Raw genomic sequence first — 13,922 nt, forward strand, 5'->3', positions numbered from 1 at the left:
TTTACTAGGTTGCTGTGTTTGGTTGAGTGGAAGAAAATGGGGAGAAAAACTTGGAAAACGATGAATGAACTTATATTAAAGTTTAATCCAAATACATTCTTCGATTTTCGTATTTTCCTTCATTTCTCCTTTCCTTCCACCCAATCAAACACTTTCAAACACTTTCGGGTCAAGACTTTATTTTTAGCAGGGAAATATACACTGCAATCTGAAAAATGTTCAAGACGTTATTTTCTAAATTCTCAAAAGTTAAGTATTACGAATTTTAGATAAATTATATATTGTATTTGCCCAAAATTCCAATAAATTATTTATAGATTTACTACTATGTGAATATAATTTCTTTGTCCAAAATTCTAGTAAATTATTTATAGATTTACTACTATAGGAATATAATTTCATAAAGTTACGACAATTTTTCTTCACACATGAATTTCCTCACTTGTAAGCATGCAGATGAAATTATAGCTTTTATTCCGAGCTCAAACCAAAAGCCCTTTGTTTTACGCTGCTATTATTTCATCAAGAACAAATGTATGCATATATATTAGTACTTGATTAATTCATCCCACAAGGACTAATCAGTTTGAATGAATAATAAATCACATGGTCATATAAAGAGAAATGGAACTACGAGAAAGATATTCTTACAACGAACCTTTAAATTATCGTGTGATAGACAACAGATAATCAAGCATAAGAATTACAGGTTCTAAAATATAATGACAACATACACCTGTTACTTATGCACCCTTGGCTACCATAAAATGGTCCACCCATCAGCACATGAAAATCCATAAAAAGTTCGGTGGGTAAATTTAAGACTGATAAAATTATGTGTATCGCATGTGCATGCAGCAGCGCCTGTTGAGAGATGAACATGATGAAGGGATATAGAGAATCCCATATAGTTCTACTATTTCACTTTCTTCTCTTTCGCGGCCTGAGGCTTTTGGTACATCAGTATCTGACTCAAGATGGTAGAATTTGTTGCAACACTAATTGCATAGCCCAGTAGAACTTCAATAGAATTAAGGAAACGGTCACAATTATATGTAACAAACAGAATAAATGTACTACTACTGGCAAGACACAGAACTTTGCAAGTCAAGAGATGGAAGACATGATTTTCCAAAAAATGAAAAAACAATTTGCTAATAAACGCCAGATGCCTGAGCAGACACAATACCGAAAGTTTGTTTCAACATAATAGAACCATAAACTACTCCAAATAAAATAATCGAATGCTAAAAACTTGGTAGAATATGTTAATTTCACCAACAAAGTGATAGAAATAGTATATGATTATTAAAGTGGCTTTCAAAAGTGGTAAGAAAGATGAAAAAGAAACTAATGAAAAATAACCATTTTTCTAAGCATATATTAGGACTTAACAGTTTACATCATAGAACATTTACCCAGGTATATAGAAGCACCAAAAAATGTATTTTGGGTTTTCTGCTTCATAAGGATTAAGAAAAGCTAGTCTATAGAGAGCCTGAGTTCTCAAGTGATCTACTATCTTATTCTTCAGATCATCCAGGAGATCTGTATATGAATGAGACTTGATAAATGCTAACCGGGAAAATGCTTAAGAAAAACTTGTGAAAATGCTAACCGGTGCCCCCGGGGCACTGGTTAAGGTAACTAAAGATAGTAATATTATCTTGAAACTTGTGAAGTCAACATCTTAAAGAGGGAAATTATTAAGTGTCTATGTAGCCAAATAATGAACACGAGGTAAAGATCTCCATAGACTCATCCTTAAGAAAAACAAGCGTCCTTACTTGAAGAGGGAAATACACAAATTCCCTTGAAAAGGGACCTATGTTTTCTGGTGCAGGGGACCATAAATCTTGCAATTTAACTGTTGTTACTTGTCCCTCTCAAAACAATTTAATTTTACTACTAAAATGATGATTATCCAAATCCTAACACTCAATACAAAGTGTTTCACTCTACCCTTTAGCCACAAATGGCGGTCTGACTAGTTTTGTCTTCTAACTTTCAAATGCAGATTTAAGAACAGTTTCATAGAAGGTGGGAAATGTGAAACTAAAAAGTTCACATAAAAAAGTGCATAACTTTTATATTCAAGATGGAAACATGGATGTTGAATTTTACACTGAGATGTTTATTAAAAGAAGAGGGGTGGGGAACCTAACCCACTTGTCTTGAACAGAAGAATTTGAGGAAACTTCAGCGAGAAGGAAACAAAGTTATCAAGACAACAATAGGGGAAGATAGCAATTTCATGAACACAATACCACGAACTGAGAATCAAAGATGAGGCAAAAGGGGAAGATATTTTCTAAACGTTTCCATTTTTCTGCAGTAAAAATTGAGCTAGGGACATCTAGCAAACAAGTTTTGGTTTTTAAAACAAAAATGTTTCTGTGTACACAGTAATTGAACAGGTCCTTTCTTAAGCACTACTATTAACACCAAAAATTGATTCAAAATTCATTGATGACAATGACAAAAACAAAAGAAATGATGATGAAAACAAGTTAAGAAAGGATACCGCTTCTTGGGGCATTTTCTTGAATTGTGGTGAATACTCTAACTGCAGAAAATATAAACAAAATTAATATGCCAACAAGTGCAAACAGTAGCATAAGTTCTATTAAAGATGCACTGACTTACCCATTGAGCCTCCAAAGTTCATAAAAGAAGTTAAGAAGCTGAGCTCCCCTGTACTTTTATTCTGCTCAAACAAGCGTTACCAGTGACAAATAAGAATGGTGAAAAACAAATTGCTGACATAATTCATTAATTAAAACATTTTGGAACAAATTCTAAAGCGAAACATTGAGACATTAAATGAAAAATTCAGCATATCCACATCAACAGCGTTGGCAGAACTCTAGCCTTTCATATCGCAAAAGAGGAATAAGAGCTCCTAGTTTTCTTCAAGATGCATATAGGATGGCAACATAGCATACTTACAACTCATGTATTGAGAGAAATAACCATTATGTTGTTAATTTGTGATTCTACGCGAGTCTACCCAAATTTACATAAAACAATTTTGTAAGCAAGTTAGCCCAATTTTAATACCCGAGTTGGAAACTTGTATGATTGTATTTGATAGCTCGAAAGTTTGACAACCGTATATCTAACTAGTAGTTTCAAGTAGATCATCATTAATTGTACAACAAAATAACTCATCTACCAGTTGCTGAAAGGGAAAAAGTAGCCATTCTGACTGGAGAATAAAGTATCATATATGCATGTAAAAACTAGAAAACAAATAGGTTTAAAAATTTCATGATGACTATGTATTTTCTCCAACACAATATAGCATGGATACATAACAGCCCTTCATGTTTCTACTTACAGAAAAGTTTTGCCATATTTGTGGGATCCTTGCAAACAGAAATATTGCATGCTGGGATGCCTGCAAAAGATCAGATTCGCATCAAGAGATATTGGCCACAGAGAAACTTATAAGCTACTAATTATAAAATAAAGGCTAAAACGCTCAACACCATGAATTGACAGAGGAATACTGCAGAGTGCAGACACAATGGGAAAAAATTTCAGCGGCATAAGTAAATGTATGTTGAACATAAAGTTATTATTACTCACATACAAGGCCTCAAAGAGGACAGGATCAATTTGACCAGCTAAGACTGTGGGTGCTACGGCACAATATCTGAAAACCAATTTATCAAGGAAATGATCGAGAATATATGATAAAATTACATAATAAGAGAATGAAAACTCAGTGCTTCAGCAAGCAAGTAGGATACATCAATGGCCGAATCCATGTGAATGTACTCAGAGGTCGAGAATAGTAGTAGATTATGGCAACCAATACAAATGCTGTATCATAAACAAAGAGGATGAAGCAAGTTAGACTAATTCACAAAAATGGAAGAACAAGATATATCTAACAAAAGATAGAGTTGTACAAGTTGCATGATCTACAGCCTATGTTGTCCGAATAAGCAGCAATATCAGAAATTCAGCATGTAAAATTAGTCAAAATCATCAACAGAATACAATAGGACAAAGTAGTATATACATGATTCCGCCAAGCAGGAATAGAAAGAATGTTCGAAGAAGAAATATTCAAGCACAGTCAATGGGCCGGTTCTTGCGGTGTAACAAACCAGGAAAGAAAACAATGATCTCATATGAAGCCTGATGTGTAAATTTGGTTTAACTTTTATAGAATCCAAGAACTTTCAGATTACATGGCCATCTATCCTACATCTCTAAGAAATTCCAAATAAAAATTATTAAATTTTACTACAGTTGTCTGCAGAAAGGCCGTTTATAATGAGGCCGTTGTTTCCGTTAAGAGTTTACTTGGTCTTCCTCTACCTTTGTTTATTGGACTACTATTGTCAACATGAACAACTATCCTAATTGTGATCTCTATTGGCGTTTTTTCACATGACTACTGAACCATCTTAGGTGAGAATTTTTAATTTGTTTGCTACTAGTACTAATATATCCCCATTTTTCTCAAATACATCCATTCCTTTCTTATCTTTTCTAGCATAGCTCCTCATCCACCAGGACACTTGGTTCATGCTTTTATTGGCATTTTGCTGCCCAACAACTCAAGCAGTTAGCATTCCAATAAAACGCCCGAACCTGCCTTTTTTTTTTCTGGATTTTTGTAGTATGTGTTTATTCTACTCCTTTTTCATTCAACTTTTTAGTTACACTTCATTTTTCCCTTCTTTTGTTTGCTACTAGTACTAATATTTACTCAAATATTCATTCCTTTCTTATCTTTTCTAGCATGTCTACTCATCCACCACGACACTTGGCTCATGCTTATATTGGCACTTTACTGCTCAACAGCTCAAACAGTTAGCATTCCAATAAACTGGCCGAACCTTCCTTTCTTTCGTGTTTTTGTATTATATTTATTTACTCCTTTTTCAGCCAACTTTCTAGTTACACCTCATTCTGATACAACCCTCACCTCAATCCCATTCAAAAGTGCATGGTAATATAACATAATGGTTGAATGGTGAAGAATATATACTAACCAAAGAATAAGCAAAAAAAAAGGTGAAACATTAGTGCACCTTGAATCAAAAGAAACAACAACTCTCCGTAAGCCGAAAAAGAAAGGCCTTTGTGAAGACAGTAAGCCAGTGATATGGTATACCCAACAACTTCAAGCTCAAACGACAACATACTAAGTCCTCTCACACTTCGATGCTGTAAAATTTTCAAAATCTGCACTCAACAATATCAACACAATTAGAAAATCTAGTTCCATAAGCCACTAGGTTTGGTCTAGTGGTGAGGGATTTAGGTAGTATGCACAATGTCCTAGGTTCGATCCTCATTGGCTCCATTGTAAACCAAAAAAATTAAAAATAGTTCCATTTCAACGTGTGAACAAATGACAAAGTAATTCTAGAAGTACAAAAATTGATCTGCATATTTATGTGTTCTAAAATCTCAAGTATTGATCAAATGAAGCACGGACACTCCTCGCTTGTACATATGCTTACATTGAATTGAACTATGTCATTTTCTCAAATTATTACTATCAGTGTCGACGTGCTGGTGTCTATGTAGCATCTGGTGTCCATATGTGTGTCTATTCTTCACAAATCAAAACTCGAAACTAAAATTTGGAGTTTGTGCCCCCAAATATATTTTTTTATCCTCAAATTTATTATGCAACTCACTTTTACATGTATAAATAAATTTATAAAAAACATATTTACATTCCACTAAACATGCTTAAATCAAAATTTACCTAGCAAAACAATATAGCATATAAAACCTAAGAATTAACAGTATAAATAAGAGTTAGAAGAATTAAATTAGAAAATTAAGTGTTGCATGTGCATAACAAACAACGGAATTGATTGCGGGAATGAAAAATTGAGCGAAGAGAAGTGCGTGCCTGAGGGAGTTTGACGGTGGTGGAAGCGGCGACGATGGCGTAACCGAGGAGTTTGGAAATAAGAGGAAGCAAACAATCTTTGTCAGGGATGCTTCCATTGCGAAGAGATCCAATTGCACAGCTCAAATCAATGCCTAAATATTCCATCGTCTTCTCCGATCTCAAATTCAAAATCAATTATATCTTTTAATGACAAATAACTTAAACTCAAATTGAACTTTCTGGTTGCCTCCGGCTGCCACGATGAAGTGTCTTTGAAGAAAATTCAATTCATTAGTAATTTAATTTAGGATTAATTGCGGATTGACCCCTTACTTTTTTTTTAATTTTTTTTTTTTAAATATTCCTGTCGATGTTTTATGTTTTATACGTTTTAAGTTCATCTTTAAGTTTTTATGTTTTAAAATAAATGTAAGAGATTAATGGTACAGTTAAGTCGTTTTAATTTTTTATTAAGTAGTTTAATGGTTAGAAATTTCACTTTAAAGTGAATAAGTGGAGTATTACAAGTTTAAACTTCAATTCCTGCCCATATAATATGTGTATCTGCCAACTGAACTCATGGGGACACAATTAAGTCTTTAATTTACCATAAAAATTTATCTTTTTTTTTTAAATTTTAATTTATGTTAAACTTAAATGTGTCGTATGAATGTATGAGTACTCTCTCTAGCATTAATTATAAGTAAATTATTTTTTTTTTGATTTATTGAATAATAATAGATATATTCAGTTTTTATTAAATATCAGATATATTAATTATTCAATAAATTAAGAAAATTGTTAATTAAAATCAAATCATTCAATAAATTAAAAAAATTGTTTATAATTAAAATCAAATCAAGTACATTTTAAAGATTTTAAAAAAAATCACAAAGTCTTACGAAAAAGTAATTTTTAACTTTTCAAAAAATAGAATACATGGTTTCTAATATAAAATTTGCATATTTAGTACACCTTTTTTACCTATATTTAGTACACTAACAAGTGTTTTAACTAAATGGAGTAAACAGTCACTTTCGTTCTTGAAAGTGTCACTCGCTGTCACAGTGATCCTCGAATCAATGAAAAACATTTAAAAGTCCCTGAATCGAAACTCTGTTAGTCAAAATCATCCCTAAGGTTATCTCTTCGTTTATTTTAGATGATGTGTCCCAAAGTTTGACTCATTGACCGACATGTGACATTATTTTATTCAATTTTAAAAGTCACTTAAGCAAGGACCAAATTGACACTCAAAATCAAATATTTATAAATAAAAAATACAATAAAATATTAGAAAAACTAAAAATTCAACCAAAAATCAATAAACTTATCTCCAATCTCTCTGGCCAGAATTCATCTATCAAAACATTAATTTTTTTAAAAAATAAAAACAAATTCATATCAAATCCCCCTCTCACCTTAAAATCTTCATGGGAAGCAAAAACCATTTTTCTAGATCTGAAGAAAAAAAGGAACACCATTTCCATTGTTATGCAAGAGGTGATTGGGTATCAAATCAACTCAATAAACTATTAATTCTACCCATTTTCTTAAATATTAACGAATAACTTTGTTCAGTTATCCAACCAACGTCTCACATTCACTATTTTTTCCAGAACAAAGAAAAATGTTTCAACCAAGCCATGAGGACGGAGCCTCTATCTTTCACTACGAATCTGGGCACAATCTGTGGTTGAAGGGAGATAGCTTCTGGGCCGTTGGATTCGAGTATAGATAGAACAACCACATGAAAGATGTTAACCGGAGAGGTAGTCGATAGTGACGGAAATGTCGATGATGGTGACCAGCTGGAGATAATGGAGGAGGTATTGACACTCATTCACTTCAACCTCATTCTCTATCTCCTTCATTTATGATTATTTTTAGTGATGATGATGATGATGAAAGGAAGGGTTGGGTTTGAAGATGAGAAGGGTTTCTATTTCCATGTTGTTGTGCTGTTGTTAAATTTTTTTAGGGATAGATTTTGTTTTTTTAAGTTAGCATATTCCAATTTTGAAGATGAGAATGATTTCCCTTTCAAATTTGAAGGTGAGAGATTTGAGCATGAGTTTGTTTAAATTGTTATATTTAATTTATGTTTTCTTTTTTTAATTAATGTTAATTAAAATACAAGTTAAAATAGACTTAAAAAAAATCCAACAAAGCATCAAAATATCCTAGTCAAAATGCCACATCAGCGTATTACAAGACACATCATCAGAGGTTAAAAGTTGTTTGATGTTTTGGACTAAACTGACTAACGAACTTAACATTCAGGGAGTTTTTTAAAATTTTCGTTAATTCAGGGACTTGTTTGACAGCGAATGACACTTTCAGTTTCAGGGACTAAAGTGGTAGTTTACTCTAACTAAATGTTAACGTCCTCGTGAGCTATAGGTGGAGAACGGGAAAGGATAAAGATGCCAACAAAATTGAGATGTCTATGTCGGCCTTGATATCTAGATGCTCTTAATTTATTAAAAGAAAAACTATATGTTAACGTCCTCGTGAGCTTAGCTCAGTTGGCAGAGACATCATATTATATGTGCAGGAGTCGGGGTTCGAATTTCGGATATTCCACTTATTCATCTTTAAGGTGAATTTTCTAGCCAACAAGCTACTTGAGGAAGAAAGAAAACTATATGTGAACTTTTTTTTTTTTACCAAAGACTCAATATGGCATCTCATAATTTGCTTGCAAACATATAATTGAACTACTACTAGTTTTGAGATAATTATTTCACCGAAACATGAGTTGTCAACTTGTCATTGGTATATTAGATCTGTTAAAATTAAAATTTAGGCAAAGAAAATTAATGGAAAGAGTTATGAGAATCATAGATGCATGGTTAAACTTTTTGGGCCCATATTGATGTAGCTATCAGTTAGCTTTGCCTGCCCAACCTATGGATCATGGATACATCACCTACTTCGTGTTTATTTAGCCTGCCCCAGTCTCTAATTTGTAGAGCAAACATTAAAACAATGTCCCCTTGTCCTCTTGAATGGTCTTTGCAACTGAGAGTTAAGTTTGCCGCAGCTGCAATTGGGAGGGGCTGAAACCACTTGATATCCCTGAATCAGATTATGCATCCAATTGACTGAATACAAAAAAAAAATAGAAATCCTTAATTTCAAATAGGTTCACTTTCACTATATTATTTTGTGGTTCAATCACAGTAGATGGAGTAATTAATTAACAACTTTCAACAGGAGGTTACCCCGATCTCAACCAAAAAAATAGTGGTAAATTAAATTGGTATTGAAAAAGACTAGACTTGCAATCGAAAAACATATTGTTGAATTCAGCTGTGCAGTTGAATATGACCACACTTGCAATAGAGACAAAGAGAAAACCCATTAATGATATACAATAGTGCTAAAACGGTCATTATAATATGGTGAATTCATTGTACCAAAAAAAATTGTTGAATTCAATCCAATCATTTAATGATTTTTTTTTTTGACAGATTGCTCTAATTTCTTAAACTTGAACATTGATTCAGCGGAGGTTGCTCTAGTGGTTAAGTCCGGTACGATTAATAGTGTTATGGAGCTCGATTGAGAGGTAAATATATCGTGTTTGTATAGAGAAATGAATCAATGTGTGAATGCGTTACTCGCTAGATTGTAATATTATTTTAATGAGGAGCCCTACTATTTATTACGAAGCATTTGACAAACGAAACACAAGAATAACACATTAACACTTGCTTATGTGCTAAATAATAATACTCCTTGCAATGGTAGTGGTTGTAATGAGCAGGGGAGGTTGCTTCATGCCATTCTTGTTTTAATCGTCCATAAACATATATAAGCATTTCTCTTATATAAAAAACTAAAAAAAAAACTTAAACTTTCGTAAAAAAAAACAGTTTCCTTTAATGAAACATGTCCGAGTCAGATTATGCATTTATTTATGATAAACATCATATGAAACTCACACACAAATCTATGAGAGTCTCGAGTTTGAACCGAATGAAACGTTCAATATAGCAATATCTACATTGTCAGTTGAACTAAGTCTTACATACATTCTCATCATTTTTTTGAGTCTACATAAAAGATGCGCACTTTTTTTTATCAGTAATTTGATTAAAGAAAAATACTAACTAATAATGTAAAGTTTTGCTTGAAAGTTAACAAGTAATTAGTATTACGAGTGACCTATCATTATTTGATATCCAGAGTTGTTTCTGAAATTTTGTGTGTCCTACATATGAAGTTAATGTCCAATTGTTTGTTATAAGTAACATGCACATACAATAACATACTTTAATATAAGTGAAATTTTATTTTTTTAGATTCATTGAAAGTTTAATGTATATGTAATCAATAATATAGACTAAATATATTAGATTCTCAATGAATCAAAAAATAAATTTTTTCTTATATTAAATAATCAGACAGAGTAAATATACTAGGTTAAAAATTTGGTGTCCAAAAAAATGGGGTCTTATGCAACCGCACCTCCTATACACCCTTAGGGCTACCACCGATGATATTATTCTACATGTTTCCATATATTCCTACCCAAAGCATGATTTGTTATATGTCTTTCATTATTACCATCTTCATATGAAAATATTGAAAGCAAACTAATTTTCTAACCAATAAATTTTAAGAAGATTTAAATTATGAATGCCCCTCACTACTACCAGTCATCAAGCTGAAAAGGAAAGATTAGGTCCCACTAAAAATTTACAACCATAATGGAGTGAGTGTGTGGGTACCATTTTACAATATATTGTTCAACATTTGTCCCTTTTAATCCGATTATTATCCCTTACACTCTCCACACTCTTTTGCACAATGGAAAATGGATCACCCTTACTTCATTGTCTCTTGCAACATACTCTAAGGACCTTATGCTCATTTTCTACTTCTTCAACTTCTTCCAAATGGGTCTATGCTGTTTTCTGGAGGGTAGTACCAAGAAATTTTCCTCCACCAAGGTAAGTAATGAACATAAAATGTTCAAGCCAAAAATAATCATTTTTTATAATATAGGAAAATTTTCTTTATATTTATGTTTATTATACTTTATAGAGAACTAATGTTCTTTGTTTTTTGTAGGTGGGAATTTGGAGGCACTTCTCTTGATCGCTCCAAGGGAAATAAAAGAAATTGGTAAGTTTTATTTCAAGTAAAATGATTTTATACTATATTATATAATTGTCTAAGTGGAGGACCTGAGTTCAAACCTCGATCATGGCGTCTGACCTAACAATTTCGTCATTTCTGTCAGTTGAGCCAAAATTTGTGGACTATATATATTTGTCTCTTTTTAGTTTTAAGTTCTTTTGACCAAATAATATCATATCATATACAATGTTATGAAAAACATGCTTGATTGTATTTGAATTACTATAATAGCATGTTTTGTTTGTTAGGATCATTGTATGGGAAGATGGATTTTGTGATTTTAATGAATGTGAACAAAGGAAAAGTGGATACTTGATTAATGAAATATTTGGAGCTGATGTATTCTTCAAAATGTCTCATGAAGTTTATAGTTATGGAGAAGGGTAAGAGACAAAAACATTGCTCAACTTTGCACTTTCTTGCAATATTTAAGTAAATAAGATTTTACTATATTTTAAGTGGCCACATTGCTCATGGAACAAAAAATGTTCTTATTTGATGTTATATTATGTAGACTAGTGGGGAAAGTTGCAGCAGAAAATGGTCACAAATGGATTTATAGTGACACTCAAAATGGAAGTGAATCTAACTATGTTGGTCCATGGAATTCTTCAATTGATCATGTAAGGTTTTTCAAATTTTGTAAATTTTATGTCTTGATTTTTTTTTTCTTTCTATAACTATGTCTTTTGAATTTTGATAGCAACCAAGAGCATGGGAGTTTCAGTTAAATTCAGGCATTCAGGTTAGTAAGTTGATTCAAATAATGACAATTGTCAACAACAACAACAAAAACATTTCATTTTCATGTTATGTGAATGGCAAGCCAATGTTAAACTTTGTCAAAGTTTATTTAATCAATGTTATCAAATTACTATTCATTTTTGGTAGACTATTGCTGTCATTGCTGTCAGAGAAGGCTTAGTACAACTTGGTTCATTCAACAAGGTATTAGTCCTTTTCCCCTTGAGTAAACAATCATTTTGATTTTCACCCAAAAGAAGAAAAAACAAAACATTTTAATGAGTGGCGTGGAAATATGTCTTTTATTATTTAGTTTTGATCTGCAAATATGTTTTTTGTTATTTACTTTTCATAATTTTAATACATACAAGAACGATAGTAACAACAACATCATCTCACACATGTAAGGACTGAAATGATTTTTACCGTCAAAACAATCATTATCATCGTCCTTTAATGTGTCAAATGTCATTATATAATAATAGTCATTATAGTACTTAAATATCAAAGTTATAAAAAACATCTATGTGTCTTTCATAAGTCGAAAGATATGTTTTTACAATTTTAATACATTCGAAGATTATAGTAACACCGTCTCACGCATTTAAGAGCCAGAATGATGATTTACTCAAAAGTTCAAATTCCTTGAAAATAATTATCAAATGACAAGTTGTGTGCAGATTGCAGAAGATCTTGATTTAGTGCTCAACATACAAAGAAAATTCAGCTACCTCCAAACCATACCAGGAGTGTTTTCAATTCAAAGACAACCACACTTAGCCTTTCAAAATCCATACATTACCAAACCCAACTTCCAAATAATGGAAAGCAATGAAATTTCTAAGAACCAAGTAACCAAACTCAATAATCTGCATGATGAAAGATCCAATTATTTCTCCATGATATCCATAAACTTAGGAAGAAACTTTCCACAAATTGGAACATCAATGTCACCTCTTTGGTCACCTCAACTTTCTTTGCCTAACAATCACATGCAACTTCATGAAACCAATATAACCAATAACACAAGCAAGAAAGTGAAGATTGAAGATGGAACATTTCATATTGCTGATTATGGTCCTAATAACTCCTAAACAAATATTTGTAGAAGAATTAAATGAATGCAATGACCCTTAATTTTAGTAGTTTGCATGTAATTATGTATTATGAAAGATTGTTGTAGTATTTTATTTTGTACCATTACTAGGACTAGCTAGCCACCATAATGGTATAGGTGGCACGTTTTATGTGTGTGTGGCCAATATTCAATAAATCATTGATATGTACTATTGCTCCTTCCTTTTGCTCATTAATGCTAAGTATAAATGCAACGCTGATAATATCTGCTACAAATTATTGTGCACTAGACTTGCAACATTTTTCAATACTCAATAGTGTGAAAAGACATTGATGTTACCTCAAGTCCTCAACATCTTGTGATTGGATCTCAATTGTCTAAACTATTTCTAAACCATAAAAAATGTTTATTTGAAAATAGTTTGAAAAATGTAGCCCTAGGAAATTTTAGAGCATGCTTAGTTTGAGAAAACAATTTTTGTAACACAATTACTTTGTTTTACTTGTATCCTGTTTTTCAAAAATATGTACTCTAATTTAGAAACCAAGTGAAAATGAAACACCATTATTTTGTTTTCCAGAGAGGAAGCTTTTTCACCAAGCAATTGAAAAGAATAGAAAAAGAGTCCCAATTAAGATTCATAACTTTGATAAATGCTTGTTAGATGCAACTAGTAGTTATGTAATAATCAATATTTAACCAATGGTAGCAACTAGCTAGCAAAGCAGCGACGTGCTCAAGGTGTTAGGAGTTTCACATTGGCTAGAGATATGACATAGATAGTTTTTATAAGTGTAGTGCAAACCTCAACTCTCAAACTAACTTTTGTGGTTGAGTATATGCCTCACAAATTCTAATATGGCATCAGAGCAATCATAGATCTATTTGTTTTTTGTTGTGGAGACCTCCCATATTTGGACCACCCGTTGTTGTTGATTTCACGTTCCAGCTTGTTCAGTTCTGCAAGCAAGGGGGTGTGTTAGAAGTCTCACATTGGCTGGAGATATGACATAGATAGTCTTTATAAGTGTAGTGCAAACCTCAACTCTCAAACTATCTTTTGTGGTTGAGTATATGCCT

At 32.2% G+C, this 13,922-nt stretch overlaps 2 protein-coding genes across 2 annotated transcripts; one reads left to right on the forward strand and one right to left on the reverse strand.

The window, feature by feature from the left end:
- Positions 1-610: 610 nt before the first annotated feature.
- LOC123897555 (mannose-P-dolichol utilization defect 1 protein homolog 2) lies at positions 611-6,262 on the reverse strand. The gene is made up of 8 exons (XM_045948249.1): positions 5,888-6,262; positions 5,052-5,205; positions 3,756-3,828; positions 3,592-3,658; positions 3,341-3,400; positions 2,647-2,707; positions 2,525-2,566; positions 611-1,020 (listed from the first exon to the last, which is right to left on the reverse strand). The coding sequence occupies exons 1-8, from the start codon at positions 6,032-6,034 to the stop codon at positions 917-919; spliced, it is 708 nt and encodes a 235-aa protein (XP_045804205.1). The 5' UTR covers positions 6,035-6,262; the 3' UTR covers positions 611-916.
- A 4,220-nt stretch (positions 6,263-10,482) lies between these two features.
- Positions 10,483-13,077, forward strand: LOC123897576 (protein RICE SALT SENSITIVE 3-like). The gene is made up of 7 exons (XM_045948277.1): positions 10,483-10,830; positions 10,952-11,005; positions 11,269-11,403; positions 11,535-11,643; positions 11,724-11,765; positions 11,912-11,968; positions 12,445-13,077. The coding sequence occupies exons 1-7, from the start codon at positions 10,688-10,690 to the stop codon at positions 12,856-12,858; spliced, it is 954 nt and encodes a 317-aa protein (XP_045804233.1). The 5' UTR covers positions 10,483-10,687; the 3' UTR covers positions 12,859-13,077.
- Positions 13,078-13,922: the final 845 nt, after the last annotated feature.

This window comes from Trifolium pratense, linkage group LG1 (assembly GCF_020283565.1).
Source record: "Trifolium pratense cultivar HEN17-A07 linkage group LG1, ARS_RC_1.1, whole genome shotgun sequence".
Taxonomy (NCBI): domain Eukaryota; kingdom Viridiplantae; phylum Streptophyta; class Magnoliopsida; order Fabales; family Fabaceae; genus Trifolium; species Trifolium pratense.

Coding starts and splice junctions, on each gene's coding strand:
- LOC123897555 (XM_045948249.1), bottom strand. CDS start 6,034: ATGGAATATTTAGGCATTGATTTGAGCTGTGCAATTGGATCTCTTCGC. Junction 5,206..5,887: donor CCACCGTCAAACTCCCTCAG/GCACGCACTTCT, acceptor TGTTGAGTGCAG/ATTTTGAAAATTTTACAGCA. Junction 3,659..3,755: donor ACATGGATTCGGCCATTGAT/GTATCCTACTTG, acceptor ATTGGTTTTCAG/ATATTGTGCCGTAGCACCCA.
- LOC123897576 (XM_045948277.1), top strand. CDS start 10,688: ATGGAAAATGGATCACCCTTACTTCATTGTCTCTTGCAACATACTCTA. Junction 11,404..11,534: donor GTTTATAGTTATGGAGAAGG/GTAAGAGACAAA, acceptor TATATTATGTAG/ACTAGTGGGGAAAGTTGCAG. Junction 11,766..11,911: donor AGTTAAATTCAGGCATTCAG/GTTAGTAAGTTG, acceptor CATTTTTGGTAG/ACTATTGCTGTCATTGCTGT.